This window comes from Fukomys damarensis, unplaced genomic scaffold (assembly GCF_012274545.1).
Source record: "Fukomys damarensis isolate Sample0158 unplaced genomic scaffold, DMR_v1.0_HiC HiC_scaffold_9, whole genome shotgun sequence".
In the NCBI taxonomy this organism is placed as follows: Eukaryota; Metazoa; Chordata; class Mammalia; order Rodentia; family Bathyergidae; genus Fukomys; species Fukomys damarensis.
Genome location: NW_022900921.1, coordinates 42,468,742 through 42,491,490, shown reverse-complemented (window position 1 = coordinate 42,491,490; position 22,749 = coordinate 42,468,742). Strand labels below are relative to the sequence as shown.

Sequence of the window (22,749 nt, the reverse complement as noted above, 5' to 3'; positions counted from 1 at the left end):
CTTCCGCTCGACAACCAAGATGCCGGAAGTTACCTCAACCTCTTCCGGTTGTGGGCGTCGCTTGCCCCCGAGACAGGTGGTAGTGACTGGGGACCCAGAGGTTCGAGGCTGCTGCGGGCGGGAGGCATCGTCATGCCCCGTTATTACGAGGACAAGCCAGAGGGCGGCGCGTGCGCGGGCCTGAAGGAGGACCTGGGCGCATGTCTGCTCCAGTCGGACTGTGTGCTCCAGGTAGCGCGGCCGGGCACTCCGGGTGGTGACCGCGCCTGCATTCAGGTGGCAGGGCTCGGCAGAAGTTTCCCTGTCGGCCTGCGGTGGCCATCGCGACCTGGGTGCAGGTCATAGCTCCAGTTACTGAGCTCGGGCAGATGCCTGAGCTGTCTGATCCTGTGTTCCCTCTGGAGTTCAATGGGAGATAACCATATCCGCCCCGTCGGGTTTTTATAAATATTAAGCCGTATCGGTTCAAGAAACGTTTATTGAATGCTGGAAGCCTGCTAAATACTGGAGGCAGGGAAAATAAGTACTTGAGCGTGTTAAGAGATGAGAATGTGCGGAAAGAATTATGTTGAGTCCCATAAACCTGACCTGGTGCACGGTATGGGCTAGCAGGTTCTCTCTTGGCCTGAATCTGTTATATTTGTCTTGAGTTGGTTTTACAGTAATTTTTTTATTTTCGTTGAGTTTATTGGTACGTTTTAAGTATATAGTACGTTACATTTATCATTGGGATCTTGTATCTTTAAATGACAAATCTTTGTTCTCATATCCCATCCCATACCCCACCCCCCACCCCCGCTTCCACTCGCCCCCGACTTTGTTTCCATTCCTTCCTTTTCTCATAAGTAATTTGTTTCTTGAGTTGAAATGTTCTACATTCCTGGCCATTAAGTTGTAAATTTTCACGTCTGTACCCCTTCCCTCTTTCTTCCCTTGCTACAGTCCCGAGTCTCCTTAATCCTCTCTACCTGACTGCTGTGGGACACAATTAAATTCAAATTTGACCCGGGACTCGAGTTTTTGAGTCCGAGTAAAGCACACAAGTGCCTCTTCCTTACAGAAGCCTGATGAGAGGGCAGTCAGGTAGCTGTGTGCAGTTGTTTCTGCATTTGGTGATGTAGTTTCAAAGGGCTGCTTGCGTTTCAAAAAAAATGATTACTGGATGGCCGCCCTCTATTAATGTTTATACTGAATCACGACTTATGCCTGGTTCACTGATTTTAGCAATTAGAGTCAACTCCCAGTGTCTAGTAAAACTTCAGCGTTATTATGAGATTATCAAAACCAACTTCTTTATGCACATGAGGAAACTGAGGCACCTGTGGTTTCAGACTCCCCTACCCAGGGTTGTTTTTAATTTGCTGTTTTATTCACTAGTGTCTATTCAACAAGGTCCTAGTAAATAAATGCCTGTTCAGTGGCAGGCATGGTGCCAGGCACTGGTGATACAAAAATGTATTTACTTCTGACCTGAACTTTTACTGATGGGAGACAGACAAATTCCAGTAGTAAGGCCTGTGTAAGCCATTTAGTAAATATTTGTTTACAGTCACAGGGAAAAAAATGAGTCCAGTTTAGGGCAACTGATTGTGCTTCAGAATTTGAAAATTTCTCACAGACGAGGTGACCTTTGAGCTTTAGTTTTAAAGGCTGAGTAAGAGTTTATCAAATAAAGGAGTGGTGGCTGTTGTGATCATGAGGAGGATCTGAATGCACAGCAAGTGTAGAAGCATGGAGATGTGGGAGGACCTGGATCATGGGGACTGTGACAGGAGGCTTGAGAACACTGCAGTCTCTTATGAAAGCCCACATGTGTCAGATGAGCTGGAATCATCACTTTCACTACCAGGAAGGCCCTGGAGGTGAGCAATGGGAGAGAACGTGGATAGTACTAGCGGCAAGAATAAGAAGTTGGTTGGTTGTTTTAGAAGTTGAGGATTTTTTTGTTTTGTTTTGCAGTGATTGAATAAACACATTTCCAAGTACCAGTGCTTGAGTTTAGAGAATATAGTACTGATGAATGGGATGCCTTTTGCCATGAGGAGAAAGTGGGTCTCTGGAAAGCTACAAAGCCTTACACAGAGATTATGACCAGGATACTTGGTTCAGGCTTGGTGTTCCTCCATTACATAGCCTTACTGATGCTGAACGTGGTTCTCCAGAAGAGGCTGCTGTTTACATACAGTCCCTCCATCAGAAGTGTGTTTGTAGTTTGTGTTAATCCTCAATGGTGACATCAGCTAATATGGAAGGGCAGTGGTGAGGCAGAGTACTGAACTTTGCAATTCAAGACAATCTGCTGTCTTTGTGGGTGGTGTCACTGGTCACCGCTGATACACCACCCCCACTAGAATTCTGATGCTAAGGGAAGCTGCTGCTCTGTGTGGCCACTTCATGGAGTCTTGGTTCCTTAGCTTCTGGAATATATGTTACTCTGATCTTCAGGCAGATGGGTGGTATAGCCACTCCTTGTCAGCACAGTTAAAACTCTCTTGAAATCTGCAGCATCTCACTGGAGAAAGCTGTAGGGACCCAGAGAAACTCAGAGTGATGGTGATAAGAATGTAAATTTCAGAGAAGTAAGGAGAAAGCAGATGCAAAAGGCACCTCTGGGGTATATTTCTTACTTTTATGACGCCTGGTGGTCAGAAAGTTTCAATTGCCAGAACTGCTGACTCTTCAGAATCACCTACAGGTGGGGCAGGAGAGCTTGAGAGCAGATTCCACTGCTATCCTCACAACCCAGGGAGTTAAATGTCTACCATGTTGGTTTTTGGGCACAGCTATTTTTGGCAGCACTGGCTGGTTTTGATCTCAGAAGGCAAAAAAGCTTGGAAGTAAATAAGGATATAGATATGAGTACATTTTAACATTGGCTTAAACAAGGTAGAGTTCTTGCCTTTGCTCTTACGTCTTTTATGAATAGGGCCTTGGTGATGTTCCTGTCTTCCAGGGACTTGTATACTGCTAATTTATGGCCCTAGGAACTGACAGGAGACAGGACGTTGTTATCATGATTGAGATAGCCTCACTACCACATACATCATCAGGCTTTATAGTCTTTTATCTCTCCACTAGGGACTAGCCTTTTTTTTTTTTTAAACCCTTTTTACACATTTCCCGAACAGCCCACTGGCCAAAAAGAACTAAGTCACAGAGACTAGCCCACAGAAATGTAGCTCAGTCATGTGCTTGATTGAAAAGGCAATGTGACTATTAAGGGACAAGGAAGTCTTACTGGGAGTGGGGGTGGGTGAAGTAACATTTCTCTCAGCTTTAATGTATCTAGATGGATCTTTCTACCAGGCAGTTAGCAGCGTATGTTGAAAGTTTGTGAAAATGATAGCATCTTAGTTTTGGGAAGCATCAGCTTATATAGCTAGTCTTATCTGCCCCCATATCTATCATGTGGACAGCTTACCCCTCCTGAGTTTGAGGAAGAAGAGTAGCACCAGGAAGCTTGCCACAGCACTCTCCACTTTTGAGTCAGTGAGGTCAATGACAACTAAAATAGGGGACCCAGACTAGAAAGTGGCCAAGATTCCTAGGAACAGGAACACCACAGGGATGGTACCTGGAAGCTTTTTTCACAGTGCAAACTCGTAAAGTGTGACTGTCACTGGTGAAGTAAAGGTTTGGGGGAGTCACGTGCCCCCCCCCTCCGCCCGGCTGGGTTGCAGAATGAAGGTTTCCTGGAGGGGAAAAACGAAAAACATGGCTGCAGGTAAAATGGGGTTACACTTTCCTGGAGGTGGTCCCCAGCCTCCCTCACGTGCATCTGAGTAAACTGTTTCCTACCAACACTAACAAGGTTCTGAGTTTAGGGTGTCTGACTGACGATTTTCACCCCTAAGGAGCCAAAGATACCAGGCTCTAGATTTTTATGTAAATATATTAAAGAAAAATGTTCCACTGAAACCAGTGTTTTCAAAAATTCAAGAGCTCCCTTAAAATGCCTAAAAGTTATTTTAAAATTTTCCATTCTAAGCCTTTTCTCTTTAAACTTCAACAATCAAAACACTTTAAGAACCATTTCTTATTTAACTTTTTCTCTTTAGTAGAACTTTTTAGAGGGACAGTTGTTTTGAACTCTGGAAGGAAACTTCCCAGGTATTTATATTGTTCTATGTGTCACAGGAAGGAAAGTCCCCTCGGGAGTGCTTGAAGGAAGGATATTGCAAAGCTCTGAAATACTCATTTTTTGAGTGTAAAAGATCAATGGTAAGTGTTTAAAGATTTGTAAAAACCTTGAATTAAAAAAAATAGCTTACCCAGGGCTAAGTATTTGAGTGACTTAATTATAGGTTGCAGTGGTATAGTTTGGAAAAAAGGATGTAGACAATAGCTCTTACTCCAAGGAGTTAAATGTTAGGTAGTTCATGAAGGACCCTCTTTGGTGGTTGTTACCTTGTCATGATGCAGACCACAGCTGTGCTGACCTTCACAAGGTCCAGAAAGTGTGAGAATGAAACCTCAGTTAGTGGAAATGGGTCAGAGTTGATGGCAGTCACTGTGAACTCAAGTCACTCAGCGTTATACACAGACCCATACTGTGCAGGCTGAAGGTGTACGCACTTCTGCCCAGGTGGCTAGAAGAATGTGTCAGTATGTATGAGTGTTGGAGTGATGGATTGTACAAGGGGGCCCTAAGAAAAGAGTACTAAATCTTTTGGTTCTGTGCTAATCTTTGGTTAGAGATCTTCAGAATCAAAGCTGAGAACACTTTAATTGAAAAAATTATGAAATGAGACGTACACATCACCTAAATAAGGCAGTAGCTTGAACTTGAGCATGCTTTGGTTAGTTTAAGAAATACACTGTAAAACCCATCCCTTTTATTCATAAAAAGAAACAGGGTATAGATGTTTATGACCTGGGAAATTTAACAAAGAATTTGAGCTATCAGATCCAGTGATTAAATTTGGCCATACTGTCTTTTCTCAAGTGACAGCTCTCATCCATATTTTCTTGTCATTTAATACAGGGAAGGATTTTTCCCTTTGCTTCACATAGTTTGTTACCTAAGTACAATGAAACCTTCAGATGTGTCAGTAATTTCAAAGCATGTTTAGATCATTGACAAGTCAGAAGAATTATGGTAAGCAATAACAGTGAGTTGTACTATGCAAACCTATCGAATGACTGGATTTAAATTCCCTGAAGTTCCTTACCTGAAGGTCATTCTTTGATCTCCAAAAATATTAACAAATTCCGTTTCATAATTTACCTACCTCCTGCAGAATAAAGTAAAAGTGCTCCTGACTTCTGCAGTGCTTCACTTACTGTAGCATTAGAAAGAGCAGTCCAGGGAACTTCTTAGCAGACTCTAGCAGGTGCTACACTCTTTCCCCAAGGCAGGCATCCCTACTGAGGGTGGAGTCATATCATGCTTACCGTGACTTAAGTTTAACGTACACAGGCGTGGCAATACCAGAAACATGATGACTGTAATTAGTGTATAGGTAATTTTGTTGTTTCCGACATATGTCCTAAGAGTTTGAATCTGCTGTTCTCTTATAGTATGAACAGTACACCATTTTGACCGTGGTTCACATTTAAAGATTTATTTTTAAAAATATGGCTCTTAGCTTAGTTTGTTGTGCTCAGATGATTTAAGTAGCTGGCTTTCCCATATGGCTGTGTTGGATTTACTGCCAGGTCCACCTCCAAAATAGTTCCTTCCTGTGGAATTTCTGAGCATGACACTACCTTCTATGCAGTTTGGCCTTATGCTGTTAGAAGTCTCCACTCTGCTCGCCACTGTGAAGTGGGTGCACTCAGACTTACATCAAGGACTGTGCCATCACCCTAAGACACAGGAACTCACATTAAGGGTTTTTAACACCAAGACAACTATGTGTTACTGAATGTTTTTAAGGATTTTGTCCTTTTTTCTATCACTATTTAAAGATTTCAAATACATCTGAATATTAACCTAAATAAAACTTAAAAAGTTTTTAGGAATTTGTATATTGATTGTTCAAAGGAAAACATAGTTTGAGAGGAAAATCTTTATCAATCACCCTTATTGTCTTTGAGGGAATGTTTATTACTGTGTTTCTTCTAGGTAGCTCTGACAATGGCCTTTTTTATTTTGATGGAAACTGGTTTCTTTCACGTAGTGACACCTCTTACCAAAATTGTTTACTTAATTATATTATACCAAATTTGATTAAATTGTAATTTGTTTTCAGTTGGATGCCAGATCAAGATTCAGAGGAAGAAAAGGATACTGATACCATTTTGCTGAAGACAAGATGAAAACCAACAAAGGATTTTCTCTGGTTATTAAAGTAGAAAAGCCAGTCATTTTTGCTGTATCTGTTTGGTTGGATGAGTTTTCTCCATAGAACAATGGAAAAAACACATGAATTCTTTTAATATGTGTAAGGGAAGTACTTCTCCTGATCTACATTGTTTTTAGAAGATCAGTTTAGATGCAGTTTTAAGGATTGTCCTAAAACACAAGGAATGGTAAGGTTATTTTCAAACTGGACTCTTTAATCAAATTAAAGTTTGTATATTGGGAAGCCACTAATGTGACTGACAGAGTCAATAATGTAAAGCCTGTCAAGATGAAGATTATTAGAAAAGTTTAGGATAAAACTTTTTCTTTTATTCAGTTTGTCCTGTTTGGTTTTAAATAAACTACATTTTATTCCTTGGAGAAGAAATGTCCTTTTGCACTGATTCAATGAAGTACCAACTTCGAAACTTTAAAACCCTCCACTGGCACAGCTGGATGCCAGCCTAGAGGATACTTCCAGGGCTCCTTCTACCTCTCTCGGCTGTTGGCAGGCCGACACTCCATATAAGGAGCCAGTATCAGCCTTAAGCCCATACCCTTAACATCTGAGATCCAAAAGGGAGAGAGTAAACTTTCCCTATCAGATCCTACTGAGACCTGGGTCTTCCCTGGATCACCAGGCACCTGACCTTGGCCAGGCCTGTGACTGATAACAACCACTAGAATCACACTGGATGATTGATCTGCAATACTTAAAAAGGGCAGTGGAGCAAACCCAAACAACAGATATTCACTCAGTAAAGCCAAATAGGAATCCAAGTTTCCAACTTTATTTATTTGGTGCTGGGGATCGAACTCAGGACTTTGTACTTTTGAGACAGGCAGCAGCACCACTGAGCTAAATCTACAGCCCTCCAACTTTATTTTTGGCACTGAAGATCAATGAAAAGCCATAGTGTCTCCACAGTTAAATGGAGATAAAGCAATCAAGGTATTGTATTGCTCAGTCAAGGTTCATCAGAAGTTGTGAGACTCCCCCAGAATATCACTGAGATCTGCTGTGTTCACTGTTTTTCACAGGGTAAAGAAAAATGGATTTCTTCAATAACTGTTGATTACTTAAGTGCTACAGCTTGTTTTTTGGTGGTGCTGGGTATTGAACTCATGGCCTTTCATATGCTACACAAGCACTCTAACACTGAACTAAACTTCTAGGCCTGAGTGCTATAACTTCATACATAACCCCATTTTTTTCTGTTTATTTACAGCTTTATTGAGCCTTTATTTGGAGAAAGTCACATACCATCAATTCACTATTAAACTATACAATTAAGTATTATTTTTACTGTATCCACAGAGGGTGTAGCCATCACCACAATTTCAAGTTGTTTTCATCACTCTAAGGAGAAACTCATACCCCCAGCAGTCTCTCCTCAATTCTTCTCCTCTTCCACGAAGTATACTTTGTCTCTACAGAGTTGCCTACTCTGGGCTTGTTATATAAATAAAAATACAGTATATATAGTATGTGGCATTTTGTGACTAGTTTCTTTCACTCAGCATACTGTCAAGGTTCATCAATATACAGCATCTATGTACTTTTTTTTTTTGCATCTATGTACTTTATTACTTACTCCTGAATAATGTTCTATAGTATAAACATACCACATTTTATTTATCCAATCATCAGTTAACTTTGCATTGCTTCCACTCTAGGGCTATTATAAAGCTATGATTATCTGTAAACAAGCTTTCTGTGGACACATTTTATTTCTCAAGTATAAACCTGGTAGTAGATTATAGGAGTATGACACCATCTTTAACATTCTGATTACTGTCAAAATTTTCCATAGTAGCTACACCACCATTTGATGTTCCCAGGAAAAATGTAGAGGGTTCCAGTATCCATATCATCTCTAGTAGCTGTTATTGTTTGTTTTGATTACAGCCATTCTACTGGGTATGAAGTAGTATCTAATTGGGATTTTGATTTGCATTTTCCTAGTAGCTAATGATTTCAGCATATTTTCCTGTGTTTATAGGCCATCTGTGTGTCATCTTTGGAGAAATGTCTATTCATGAAGGTTGAAAAGCATTAGTCTCACAGGGCCCCATGCTTACCAATGTACAGGATGCAGTGCCCAGCAGGGATGGACCAGGTGACACTGGCCATCCAGCTGATGCCTCTGATGTGGGGAATGACGAGGCAAAACCCAGCTTCATGTTGTCAGCTGTTTATTATCTGTCATTCTGAAGACTAGCACATTTACAGCATTCATGGCTTTGAATGATCTAAGAATATATAAAACAGTAACTATATGTTTATATATATATTAATACTGCCCAAAACAAATAAATAAAAGTATTTTAACAGCTAGCTTGGCAAATACAATTGTGTGGGGACAAAAATGTATTTTACAATATTTTTACATCTTTAAAGGAAACTGAAGGCAACTGTGCTGCAGGAGCTCTGGCAGGACGCACACAACCTTCCCACTGTCCCTATGTCATAGTCTCTTTTTCAAAGGGGGCAAAGGGACACAGGATGGAACCTGTAACATGGCCTCCGTGGTACGGCAGGAAGCTCAGTGTCCCCCAGGTGGATCTAAGGAGTGGATCCACCTGAGGCTGGGCAGCATGCCCGATGCCACCAAGAGTAGAGTAGGTCACATGCTTTCAGAGAGCACACTGAAGCCAGAATCTTTTCTACACAGCCAAGTCTTAAAAGTTTTATGATGAGCTATAACAGAAACCAAAAAATTGGAAAAATAATTCACATTAAGGTGCCCCATGCAAAACTGCTGACACATGAGTCAACACTTGCTGTATTCCCTTTATAAATGTAGATATTTAGTATTCTTTGGACAAAAATGGTCAGGAAACATTATGAGTAACATTTAATTTAAAAAACAAACGTTTCTGAAAGGTAGTGATGTTAAAATAGGAAAAGATGGAACTAAAAATAACAAATGGTAGCGATGAAGGGCTAAATGAGCCATGAGAATGAACTGCCTTTGACCAAGGGGAAGATCTGATACCAACAGGTTTGGTGGACAAGAGTTTCTCCGCCACTTGCTCTCTACAGTGAACCCATTGATGAGGAAGGGTCGGCAAGCTGTCACCATCCTTCATGAACGTATTCCCACAGCAGTTCCCATACTTCTCCCAGCTGGCTCAGGTAATAGCAGGCTGATTGCACACTGCCTTCTGGGTAGGAAGGGGTTTGCCTGGTCACCTAGTTCCACCCCTACTGGGTGCCCATCTACTCTATGTCCCTGCCAAGGACTGGTCCTTCCTGTACTTCAGCACTCCAGGTCCAAGTCGGTATGAGTTTCTAAAGGAGCCCAAAGATTATTATCTAGAAGTCTATGTATTTCCAACATGTTTACACATCATTAGAATCAGCATCATTAATTTGTGCCACATGTACTTTTACAACCTTTTAAAATAATATGTAAACATAATCATGATAAAAAATTGACAAAACATACAAACTCCTATGGAAAACTGCTATGTGCAGATAAAACTCATCATCACCTCATAAAAGATGACCACACATTATTGTCTACGAAATTTCAAAGATTCCTGGCCCATAAATACCTTTCAAAATCTCATTTGAAAAGCTTAACCTTGACTGTTTTTCAATAGTCCTGATATAACAGAATGAGAAGAGGAACATCATAATTATTGCAAACCTAAAAATAAGCCACTTTCCTCAGACTTGATCAAACATGATTGTATTGTCTTGTAGAAAAAGATCTACTGAGAATCCCACAAGAGAACTTTTGTTCTGAAAATATTTAGGTTTCCACTGTCTCTGTAGTCACAGATTCCTCACCTAAGTACTGTCTCTTAGACACCAGCCACATCACATTTATGGTCCTTCAGGCCATAACTTCCAGGGAGGAGGGAGCAATGTGCCTGTGGGTACTGTGAGACCTACAAGTGGTGCTTCAAAGGACTGCTGCTGGCTCTGAGACACCCTGTGCTGGAACTCCTGCAGGGCAGGAGAGGTGGCCCCATGTGTGGCTCCTCGCGGGGGTTACCTTCACACTGAGGCTTAGCTCAGGCTGACCACTCAGTCCTTCAACTTCAGGTTTCATGGGTGATGGTGGCCACTGGGTAATGCATTAAGAATGAGCCCCCCAACTTAATGCCTGAGTTCCACCTGTTTTATGGATGACTTACTGTTCTACATTCTGATTTCTAAGAAGATTGCAATTCAGTGCTCACTTTTAAAGTTACTCAGTGTATAAATAAGTTAGGTGAGCAGCACCTAAGTGGACATTTGAAAAAGTCCTCTGGTATTTCAGACGGAGCTAGCTGGATTCTTAGGTGACTGCCAGTGCTAGCTTTGCTGACAGCTGAAGGCTAATTAAATGGGCATAGTTATTATCCACACTACTGAGCCAACATTACCACCTATGGATTCCAATGGAAAGAACATGCTCCATAGACTTTTTAGTGAAATATTTTCAAAAATCACAAAAATAAAAAGCCAATCCTTCTGGTCTTCTTGAAGAATTCATATATTACACTAGAGGGTACCCACATTTATGAGGTGACAGCTAATTAGAGGAAACCGTGTGTTCATGTTTCAACTTTTCCGTAAGTCCCTTCGGGAGGCCTGTAATGCTTGGGGAAAGCCTTCAGCTGCAGGGAATTAAATGCATATTTGCGACTTCCAACATTCTTCATTGTATTTTCTCTTCGACAACCCTCACTGGGGAAAAAACAAGCACAAGAAATGACAGCAGTAAAAAAGGAAAAAAAAGAAAAGACTTAAACTAAGATGAAATGAACTGATTATTTTCATAGCATTAAAAATGATTCATTTAAACGAGTGCGGGACTCATTTACAACAAATACACACATAGGAGGATGGCGGGTTTCTAAACAAGCAAGTAAGAAGCACAAAGATGAAACAAGCCGTATGGGGCCGTGTGCCTGGGAGTTCCAAAAGCGGTGCTGTTCCTAAGTGGAAGCACATTTCTTTAAGTTGGTGATTTCATTTATCTCTAGTATAGTTATTTCAGGTTCTATCATAACTTGTGGCTCAAAGGTTCTGCAACATAGCAAATTAAGTGGAAAGAGAAATATTACTCTTACCAAGAAAAATATTATTACTCTTACTGTTTAAAGAGCTGTATTTTTGTATAGAGTTAATGCTCTAATCACATCAAACTCAAAATGCAGCTTTTCCTTGCAAAATTCAGCATATAGAAAAGCCATGTGGCTAAGGAGGCAGTTCTGACTCCATCTCCACTTAGCGTACAGCTGTTCTGGGTGCAAAACAATCCCTCAGGCCCAGGCATGTATGACTAGCAGGGGCACTGTGAAGGAGTGAGTCCATGGAGGTCTCTTCCTTATTAGGGCCACCTCTTGCACAATTGCCACCGAGCCAGTGAGAACCCACAGGTGCCCTTCCCTAGAGAACTCCGTAGAGCATCACCCGCCTCTGCAGGTGATGGTGGTTGTCATGGCAACTCAGCAGCAAAATACATGATACCCAGGAGGATGAGCAGGAAGGTGGCCTCACATTCTCAGTGGCAACCTCCAGGAAGTTCTCTGGGAAATGTTCTGGTATAGACAAAATATACAGGCAAAAGTGATTTTGAATACAAATGCCTTCCCACAGTACAGTGCAACTTGGTATGTGTGTACTGTTCTAAGACTAGCAATGAACTCACCTAGATATCAAGTTCAGTATAAAATCCCCCTTATGAAATATGAAATTTGCAGTTACCAAGAAACAGTGACTTAAAAAATTTTTTTGAATTATATGAAGATCATTATGTCACTGGCAACTGCTTAAGCCTTTCCAAGTAAAAAACCACAGTCCCATTATCAAGAACATGTGAAATACTTTCTGGTAAGACAGTAGTTTTTATTCAAAAGATAAGCTCAGGTAGCTGCTCGGAACAAACGCAGTGACTCAGATGCCTTCTTGTCCCGGAGCCTCCCACCTACAGCTGGATGTGTCGCCTGAGCTGAACACCTAAGCTACATGAGCAGGGTCATGTGTCAAACATTCAGTAGTCAGATAAAAATATAATTATATTTAAAGCAGAAAATATAGGTTCCTATACATACTTATTCTTTGGAAGTGCTTACATGAACGGACTGTTTCAGATATGGTTTCTCTGTACAGAAATGTGCAAACTTCTCAGAAGCAGCTATCACTAGGGCCTGCCTAACTCCCATGAGGTGGGAGGAAGAATGATTTGTATTTTAATATGAAAGGAGGTGAAACCTGGTTTAGCTGACTACATCTATCAGACATGAAACTATCAAAATTATCTTCAAACTTATTTTCTAAATTGAATTGTTTCTCCCAAATTATAAAATTTATAAAATCTGTCTACAGCCTCCATGCTGCCCCCAATGACATGTGGGTCTCCATAAGCTGTCACCCAGCTTGGGGACAGGTCTACAGAGGTGAGAGGGTGCTTGATGGTTCCTAGATTCTGCTGCTGCTGAGGCCACCAAGAAAGATTCAGTTATTCTGAGGTGATCTGATTATATTTTTATTGTATCAAAATTACTTTTTTTCAAGGACATCCATTTTTGAAATGGAAATTCAAACACAGCCCCTAAATGACACTGAATTTTAAGGGGGCCTGTGGGTTTCCTTTTCTGATAGGGATCTCCTACCCTGGAGCCCATCTGGAGGCCGCCAGGTCTCAGCCACCCTACAGCAGGCCAGGGAGTTGCTTTGCGGAGGGACAATGTGCCACTGTTTCAAGATCTCCACTTGAAACAACCAGGGCAGTCAACAGTGAGCATCACACTAAGAACTCATATGCCATCCAACAGGAACTACTCCTGAGTAGGCATCTCCAACCTCAGAAAGCCACCTTCATGCTGAAACTAGGGTGGATGACATCAACGATGCCTCCATGCTAAAATCGCTTCAGCATCAAACATCGCGACTCCCCTCCCATGAACCATCTCCCACCTGCTGTATTCCACTTGTTTCTCGCTAAAGCAGACAACATTCTGAATATGTATACGGCCTCGTTTCATGAGCTAAAGCCCATTAAAATTTAGCATAAATGGCCTGCATGCCGAGTTTGTTTTCTCAGATATTTTCTAAAAAGGAAATCTAAAAGCCACCTGCTGCCTGGACTGACTGACTGAAGGGACACATCAGTCAGTGCACAGCCTTCGCCCAGCCCCTGGGGCAGAGAAACAAAGGACCTGGTCCTCTTGCCCTTCTGTTCCATTTTTCTCAACCCAACAGCCAGCTCACACAGGACAAGAAGGCAGTGCTGGCACTGACAGTTGTGAACTGGGCCACAGTGTCCTACAGGCGCCCTCAGGAGGACTCCACTGACTGGCTAAGCTTTTCTCTGCTGTGTGGTGGGGTTCTGAGAGTGGGCCCTGCCCAGCACCACAGGGCACACAGAGGCCTTGGGAAGGGAGGAGATGGCCTCCCTCATCCATGCATGGTCTCTGCCTGTGGAGGCAGGCATGTGCAGAGACTACAACCACCACAGGGATCAGGAACTCATCACCTGGAGCACAGGCTGTGGGCTCTATTTTCTTTTTCAAATGAGGCAAAGAAAATGGCCTTCAAGAGTTGAAGAACGCACCTTGGAGTGAAAGAGGGCACGGTCTAGGGCACAGTCAGCTGGCCACCAGGGAGAGGCTCTCTACTGAAAGTCTGCTCTAAAGAGACCAGGGCGCTCAGCAACAGGAGTAGAAGGTGATGACGCCTGCTCAGGGGTCCTGAGGTGCTAGAGAGACCTAGTGAAGGGGTCCCCTGGAAGGGGTCCCCAGAAGGCTGGCCTTACTGGAGAAGTGACAGTTTCCACTTGGCATTAGTCTTGTTTGCTAATTGCCTCTAGGATTCTTAGAACCCCTATTCTGCACTGATGACAAGTTGGAGAGAGCTGTGGGTAAGTTCTGGAAGTCTTGCAGAGGTCAGACTTTGTGGCAGACTGGACTTGTGTGCATTTGGGTATTAAGAGTCTGGAAAAGCCAGATTCTCTAATTCACTCATTTTTTTTTAAACTGGTGAAAAGAAATCCACATCATAAGAATATAGTATATGGGGAACCAGTTAGAGATAGAAAACAGAAGCAGAACATAGTATGACCTGAGAGGCGCAGAGAAGCCACTGATTCTTATTCAGGGTGTGCAGAATTCCCCCTGGTTTATTTGGTCACTTTTATGGGGATACAATTATTCTGTCACATATGAATGCTAAGGTTACAAGTCACCCTGTGTTAGGGACATTACCATGCTAAAATGAAGAATTATAATATCAGGAATTATCTCTCATGGCTCATTGTACCACAACTGCCCAAAAGCTAAGCATCTTTTTTTAGTAACTGTTCTTTAAGAGTTTTGTTGTTGTTGTTGCTGTTCATCATTAACTATATGTGATTAGTAACACAGGGATATCTGGACTTTAATCTTGAATTACAGATGTATTTTTTTACATGAAAAGTGCTATTTCAAGAAAAATATATGGGTATAACTAAACATCATTTTGTTACAATGTGCATTAATTCCTGGTATCAGTTTAATGACCCTTGGTGTTAAATCTACAGTCATATGCAGTATGTTATCTTTATGTGGCTGAATTGAATGCACTACTCTATTCACAGCTGTGCCATCCCCAACTGGAAATAAATAAGCAAGGCATGATTCTGCAAACTGTTTGCTACTGTAATCCAGGGACTACGCTTTAAAATGAAAGCAGAAAGTACATGTCCTATTAAATAGGTTTATCTGAGTCAGTTATAAAGCGTCTATCTTTTTCATGTTTTCTTCAAAAGGGAAAGGTAAAGTGAACAGTACACTTAAAAGTATAGTATCAAAAGATTCAGTTATTCTGAGGTGATCTGATTATATTTTTATTGTATCAAAATTACTTTTTTTCAAGGACATCCATTTTTGAAATGGAAATTCAAACACAGCCCCTAAATGACACTGAATTTTAAGGGGGCCTGTGGGTTTCCTTTTCTGATAGGGATCTCCTACCCTGGAGCCCATCTGGAGGCCGCCAGGTCTCAGCCACCCTACAGCAGGCCAGGGAGTTGCTTTGCGGAGGGACAATGTGCCACTGTTTCAAGATCTCCACTTGAAACAACCAGGGCAGTCAACAGTGAGCATCACACTAAGAACTCATATGCCATCCAACAGGAACTACTCCTGAGTAGGCATCTCCAACCTCAGAAAGCCACCTTCATGCTGAAACTAGGGTGGATGACATCAACGATGCCTCCATGCTAAAATCGCTTCAGCATCAAACATCGCGACTCCCCTCCCATGAACCATCTCCCACCTGCTGTATTCCACTTGTTTCTCGCTAAAGCAGACAACATTCTGAATATGTATACGGCCTCGTTTCATGAGCTAAAGCCCATTAAAATTTAGCATAAATGGCCTGCATGCCGAGTTTGTTTTCTCAGATATTTTCTAAAAAGGAAATCTAAAAGCCACCTGCTGCCTGGACTGACTGACTGAAGGGACACATCAGTCAGTGCACAGCCTTCGCCCAGCCCCTGGGGCAGAGAAACAAAGGACCTGGTCCTCTTGCCCTTCTGTTCCATTTTTCTCAACCCAACAGCCAGCTCACACAGGACAAGAAGGCAGTGCTGGCACTGACAGTTGTGAACTGGGCCACAGTGTCCTACAGGCGCCCTCAGGAGGACTCCACTGACTGGCTAAGCTTTTCTCTGCTGTGTGGTGGGGTTCTGAGAGTGGGCCCTGCCCAGCACCACAGGGCACACAGAGGCCTTGGGAAGGGAGGAGATGGCCTCCCTCATCCATGCATGGTCTCTGCCTGTGGAGGCAGGCATGTGCAGAGACTACAACCACCACAGGGATCAGGAACTCATCACCTGGAGCACAGGCTGTGGGCTCTATTTTCTTTTTCAAATGAGGCAAAGAAAATGGCCTTCAAGAGTTGAAGAACGCACCTTGGAGTGAAAGAGGGCACGGTCTAGGGCACAGTCAGCTGGCCACCAGGGAGAGGCTCTCTACTGAAAGTCTGCTCTAAAGAGACCAGGGCGCTCAGCAACAGGAGTAGAAGGTGATGACGCCTGCTCAGGGGTCCTGAGGTGCTAGAGAGACCTAGTGAAGGGGTCCCCTGGAAGGGGTCCCCAGAAGGCTGGCCTTACTGGAGAAGTGACAGTTTCCACTTGGCATTAGTCTTGTTTGCTAATTGCCTCTAGGATTCTTAGAACCCCTATTCTGCACTGATGACAAGTTGGAGAGAGCTGTGGGTAAGTTCTGGAAGTCTTGCAGAGGTCAGACTTTGTGGCAGACTGGACTTGTGTGCATTTGGGTATTAAGAGTCTGGAAAAGCCAGATTCTCTAATTCACTCATTTTTTTTTAAACTGGTGAAAAGAAATCCACATCATAAGAATATAGTATATGGGGAACCAGTTAGAGATAGAAAACAGAAGCAGAACATAGTATGACCTGAGAGGCGCAGAGAAGCCACTGATTCTTATTCAGGGTGTGCAGAATTCCCCCTGGTTTATTTGGTCACTTTTATGGGGATACAATTATTCTGTCACATATGAATGCTAAGGTTACAAGTCACCCTGTGTTAGGGACATTACCATGCTAAAATGAAGAATTATAATATCAGGAATTATCTCTCATGGCTCATTGTACCACAACTGCCCAAAAGCTAAGCATCTTTTTTTAGTAACTGTTCTTTAAGAGTTTTGTTGTTGTTGTTGCTGTTCATCATTAACTATATGTGATTAGTAACACAGGGATATCTGGACTTTAATCTTGAATTACAGATGTATTTTTTTACATGAAAAGTGCTATTTCAAGAAAAATATATGGGTATAACTAAACATCATTTTGTTACAATGTGCATTAATTCCTGGTATCAGTTTAATGACCCTTGGTGTTAAATCTACAGTCATATGCAGTATGTTATCTTTATGTGGCTGAATTGAATGCACTACTCTATTCACAGCTGTGCCATCCCCAACTGGAAATAAATAAGCAAGGCATGATTCTGCAAACTGTTTGCTACTGTAATCCAGGGACTACGCTTTAAAATGAAAGCAGAAAGTACATGTCCTATTAAATAGGTTTATCTGAGTCAGTTATAAAGCGTCTATCTTTTTCATGTTTTCTTCAAAAGGGAAAGGTAAAGTGAACAGTACACTTAAAAGTATAGTATCAAATATACAAATTCTTTTCAGACAGAATTCCCTTCTCTTGGAAACAGGGCACATGAGATGTACAGGTAATAAATAGCTTTACATCAGAAGGTAAGAGATTTGGTACAAATCGTTCCAGGCCAGCTAAATAGTAACAGGGCACGTAAGGAAAGAACATGTTACAAGCACTGAAGATGCTACATGATTGAAACGAACAAGTCCTCTTGGCAAAATAATTTGGCAGGTATTTACAGTTCAGAAGAATAAAACGTCAAACTGTAAGGCATGAGATATTTCTTGGCAGACCACGCTTTGACACCTTCCTTCTGTTCAGTTAGGTACACGGTGGCTGGACATATTCGGGCACTTTTGTTTTTTCTTGTGACTCATTAATTTTTCAGAATGATACTCATTTGCAACGCAATTTGGTCACCAAGTATGCTATGCTCAGAAAGAGCCACACAATCAGTAAATTGGGGCTCAGAGCTAATAAAGGAATGGAACAGAGGAGGCTGGGGTCTAGCCTTAAGTCTCGGATGGGCACCAGGCCGCTCAAGTTCTTCTGGGTGACTACCTCCCGTGTTCCAATGCTGTGAAAAGGAAAAAGTGCAGGAGAAAGGAATAGAAAAAGGAAAGGAAAGAAAGAAAAAAGAGACATGCGGTGGATTTTTTTCCAAAAGTATGGAGAAAATAGAAGAGAACCAAAAGATAAGATTTAAAAAAAAAATGGAATGAAGCCACAAAAGAAAGAAAAAATGGTATGCAGAGAAGGGTGTGAAAGAAGATGAAAACAAAACCAGCACAGTCACAGGAAAAAAAAGGAGAGAAAGAGAAGTGAAAATAAGAAAAAATACTGCAGTCCACTGCAAATAAACACATGTAGGTTGGAGAATGGTTTTCCATGTTCACTGTCTCTCAGCTGGCCAAGCAGAGCCCCACGCCGCCCACCGGCCCCACATGCTACAGCCGGGCGTCTCAGAGAAGCAAGCTGAACATGAAGAACCATGGGTTTGACCTTCTCACAGATGCCCAGGCGGGGCTGCCACACTGAGGTGGCTGAGCTGCCTCTTGATTCACCTCACAAACAAAAACCATTTACCCCAGGGACCAGGCTGGTGCAGAGCCCTCGCTGGATGGCTGTGGGCCTCAGGCTGAGCAGTGGCAGTGCCTGAGCAATGGTGTCCCCAGCAAAATGCTGTTTTCTAGGGTGGCCCCACAATCCCACACTGAGCATTCAGGCTTTCTCCCTCTTTGGGCACTAAATGTCCTGGGGCTGGGTGCACTCAGAGGCACGGCCTGTGGTGAGGTGAGCACATACAAGGTCCCAAATTCAGTCCCCAGTACCTTCTCACTCAAAAAAAAAAAAAAGGAAAGGCAGAAAGAAATGCACTGAGATGGTCCCCGGTACCACCTGACTCTGTAGCCTCATCTATGTTCACAGGTAGTGACAACATGCAGAGGTTACAGGACTCCCAGGTCCCAGAAGGCTATGAAGGACCCACTGGAGATGGGCAGGCAGGAGGGCCAGGGAACCTAGGAGCCCTGGGTGGGCGGCCCTGCTGGTCTGTTGAGAAGGGACACCTTCCAAGCTGGTACCCCGTGTTGTGGAGTTGGCGCACATGGCCTGTCCCACATGGTGGTGGTGCCACCCTGGGGTCTGGGAATGAGCCCTTGTCAGAGCTATGTAAGCCCCAGAAATTGCCAACTGCTACAGATCAGGGCTTTTTTGGAGCAAGCTGGTTGCTAAACATTCATAGCCACTGCTTGCCTGTGCCTCCAGGAGCTGGAGTGTCAGCTTTGCCCTACCCTGTGCCGCCTGCCTGCTCTGTTTTCCACCTGGTGAGATGAAGGTTGAGAAAGCAAGGGAACCACAAGGTCTTTCTGCACTCAAGGACGGGCGACACTCATGCTGCCTCCTCAGGGGCCTCAGGGGACTGCAGGTGCTGGCTGCTGCAGATTAAGGATCTGTCTTCTCCATCAAGCATGGAAGTCTGGTAGAGGGTGATCTGCTAATTTATGTTAAAATGGCGACAAAGCCTGACAAAAGAGTATGCTTTGTAACCTAAGAAATCAATTTGGCAGATGTAGGTAGGAAAATATCTAAGGATATTAACTTACCACTAATTAAAATGCTCAAAAATCATACGCCACTTTGATACTCAACAAAATAGTTAGAAAAAGTATGATGTGTTAAAAATAGTGGCTGGGGATTTAGCTCAGTGGTTCCACTGACCGCCTTGCAAGCACAAGGACCCGAGTTCGATCCCCGGTACCAAAGAAAAAAAAAATCTGTGAAAATAATAAGGCCTGTATTTATTAGCCTAAAACACTCAAAATAGCTAAATTGAAAAAAGTAGGCTAAAACAATGGTAAAATGGTACCTATAATTATATCTCTGTGTGTGTGTGTGTGTGTGTGTGCGTGTGTGTGTGTGTGTGTGTGTGTGTGTTTTGTATGTTACTCAGGCACTGGTTAACCAATGTGGGGATGACTAAGTATGGTATGTACATGCCTTTGAAAGAATATGTGCAGTGTTAATATGGCTCTGTAATTGCAGGAACAGAGGATTCATCGGCAAAGAGGTGCATGTATGTTTTAAAGAAGAGAGAGGGAGGGAGGGAGAAAGGAGAGAGAACAACTAGTATAGGAGCTTATCTGTATTTTCCAGTTTTCCCACTCGAAACATCAATTACTTATGTGATTAAAGTGATAAAGAGTGTTGTGTGTGTTGTTATCATTGCAATAGCTATTCTGGGCTGGGAATGCAGCTCAGTGGTACAGTGTGTGCTTAACACGCTTGAGGCCCTGGGTTCCATCCCCAATACAAAACAAACACCTCAAACAAAGCAAACAAAATCCATCCCCCAAAACAACAAAAAAGCTGTCCTGCACACCAAGCTGCTGTGAGCTGGAAGCAGGCAGGCGGACGGCCCGGTAGTCACATTGGGTCTCTCTCCGGAGCCACTTTAACCCTGGCTCTGAGATCCTGGGGCTTAGATGTGGTCAGAATGAGTTACTGATTTTGTTGAAACTGTTCACAAGCTCAAAGCCAGACAGAGAGCAGGAGGCCTCACTTAGGTAGGTCCTTTAATGCTGACCAGACCACGTTCAGTTTTGATCCTCACTTCCCTGACCACAAGGCCCCTCTCTCCACTGTGCAGCTTGCTGGGAACACACACGCCCACCTAAGGCCAGGGTCACAGTAGACACGAAGTCTGAAAGGCAGGACTCTTGAGGGCAGCCCTTAATGCCCAAGAGCAGGATGCTTAAGTCTCCACTGCTCAGGCCAAAGGGTTGAAGGGAGGAAGAACTTCAACAGAGAGGTTTAAATGAACTCAGAGAGACAAGGCAAGGACAGAAATGATGCCACTTTTACAAAACACTGATATCAAGAGGCAGGAGCTCACACGTCACTTTCGTGCATTACTGTGAGAAGGTCAAGTGGCAGAAACATACAGAAAGGATAAGAGAATTGAACACTTTAAAGAATTTGGTGAGAGGACAAATGATACAGACATTCAGTAGAAGTGACCGTTGGAAACGAGACTTTAACAGCATTGGTGACTACATCGAAGGAGACAGGAAAACCAGGTTTCTTATCCTTTCTTTTGGTATGTGAGGTAGGGGCTACCAGCAGTGCTTGAAACAAGCCATCAATCCACAGTGGACAGTTGGAGTTCTGGGTTTCATTCTGCAAACACGCCTGCTGCCTCAGAATCAGGACATCATTAGGGTGAGGTGGCCAGGGCACAATGACAACTATCACGAGACACCCGCTGGACACTTTGCTCATAACAGCAAACTGTGTCCTTTGCTAGAGAGGAAGCAGAGCAAACCGGTGCAACCTGCAGACGCATTTCTTCACTCAAGTTTTGAAATGCACACTTTGTGCTATGTACATCTGCTACAAAACGGCTGGTGCAGACTCGGTCCTGCCCCCAGCAGGCAGGTGGCCTAGGGACACAGGGTAGCTCCCCATTTACTGCCTGCACCCCAGCAGGTCTGCTGCTCTACATTTCAGCCCAGTCCTGCTTGGAAAGACTGCTAGCTCTCCCCTGCTTGTCAGATGCTCCCCTGAATTGGACAGGGCCAGCACTCTGATTATGCCGGGCTGGGGTGCCTGGCTCTGCCTGCACTGGCTCATCTGCAGTTTACACAGGCAGGAGAGCAGTAGTGGGGGACGGGCAGCGGCACTCACCTGCGCATGCACTCCAGGGCCTGTGTGAAGACCTGCGGGGCCATGCCATGCTCGTGCTGCAGGATCAGGCACTGCTCCAGCGTCACCGACATGGCTGTGCGGTCCTTGGCACTCTTGCAGCTGGTGAACCGGACCCCATTAAGGCGGCGGCAGATCTGCCAATGGGAAATGTGTTGAGCTTAGGAGGGGGGCTCTGCAGGGCAACAGATCCCCACAGGGCTGGTGGGGACACAGGGCAGAAACTCCACTCCCAGACCCAGCCTAGCTCTGAGTCTCTCCCCACTCTGTATCCTACTAAGCTGTAATAGAAATCAAGTCACCTACAGGCCAGTTCTAGGGGGCCCAGCAGCCAGGGAATTTACCTCCACCCCAACCATCAGTGCTCTAAGGGATGCTCTCCTCCCATGCCCAGCCTGCGTGGCATCACTCCTCCCCAACCCATATTAGCTGTAACAGCCAGAGAAGGCGAGGCTCTGGGACACTCGATGGCCAGGTGGCCTGGCACTGTTGCCACACCCACCTGCCCCCAGGGGATGCTGAGGGTTCGGTGGACAGTATGCCCATACAACATCTCTAAGTCTTGCACCTCTGAACCTATGCTTCTTCACCTTGGGATTCTGCTGAGAACACAAGTCACAGGACTAAAGGGCACCATCCCATGGCCTGGCTGTGTCACCCTCTGGACTCTGTGAAAAAGCCTTGCTTTACCTTCGAAGTTCACAAAAGCATTGTGACAGAAGCTGTCATAGCAGGCTTGTGGTGTGGTCACATGTTCAGCAATGCCCCTCGAAAATGAAATAATGTTATGAGTGCTTCTCTGCCCTGTCCCTGCCTTCCATCTTGTGGTTGGGCCCAGCTTAAAAAAGCAATGCCACATGAGACCCCAAAGCAAGAATACTTGAAAAGCAAGGCCAGTGAACCCCACTGAAGCTTCTGTCACTTGGTACTTTCAAAACATATTCTGCTATTATTAAAGACTCAGAGAGCAGCTGGGCGTGGTGGCACATGCCTGTAATCCCAGCACTCGGGAGGTTGAGGCAGGAGGAATGCTGTGAGTTGAGACCAGCCTGGTCTACACAGTGAGTTCCAGGTCAGTCTCAACTACATAGTGACACCCTGTCTCAAAAAAACCAAAAAAAAAAAAAAAAAAAAAAAAGCCAAA

At 43.6% G+C, this 22,749-nt stretch overlaps 2 protein-coding genes across 16 annotated transcripts in view; one reads left to right on the top strand and one right to left on the bottom strand.

Annotated features, from left to right (window-relative positions):
- Positions 1-24: 24 nt before the first annotated feature.
- Positions 25-8,107, top strand: LOC104875582 (cytochrome c oxidase assembly factor 5). The gene is made up of 3 exons (XM_010643228.3): positions 25-231; positions 4,138-4,221; positions 6,195-8,107. The coding sequence occupies exons 1-3, from the start codon at positions 133-135 to the stop codon at positions 6,234-6,236; spliced, it is 225 nt and encodes a 74-aa protein (XP_010641530.1). The 5' UTR covers positions 25-132; the 3' UTR covers positions 6,237-8,107.
- Positions 8,108-8,589: 482 nt separating this feature from the next.
- The window catches only part of Inpp4a (inositol polyphosphate-4-phosphatase type I A), a 118,864-nt gene continuing 104,704 nt past the window's right edge, over positions 8,590-22,749 (bottom strand). For 9 of the 15 annotated variants that reach the window (XM_010643230.3, XM_010643229.3, XM_010643235.3 and 6 more), the window contains 2 exons: positions 21,588-21,742; positions 16,589-17,979 (listed from right to left, as the gene is read on the bottom strand). In XM_010643230.3, the coding sequence (XP_010641532.1) occupies positions 17,799-17,979; positions 21,588-21,742 (336 nt within the window). In that variant the 3' untranslated portion in view covers positions 16,589-17,798. Of the gene's footprint in view, positions 10,971-16,588; positions 17,980-21,587; positions 21,743-22,749 lie in introns of those variants that run through there. The other 6 variants (XM_010643236.2, XM_010643243.2, XM_010643237.2 and 3 more) reach the window with 2 other exon arrangements.

Bases quoted from the DNA above. Each gene is read 5' to 3' on its own strand.
- LOC104875582 (XM_010643228.3), top strand. From the start codon at position 133: ATGCCCCGTTATTACGAGGACAAGCCAGAGGGCGGCGCGTGCGCGGGC. The intron at 232-4,137 runs GTAGCGCGGCCG...TATGTGTCACAG, and splicing joins AGTCGGACTGTGTGCTCCAG to GAAGGAAAGTCCCCTCGGGA. The intron at 4,222-6,194 runs GTAAGTGTTTAA...ATTTGTTTTCAG, and splicing joins TTGAGTGTAAAAGATCAATG to TTGGATGCCAGATCAAGATT.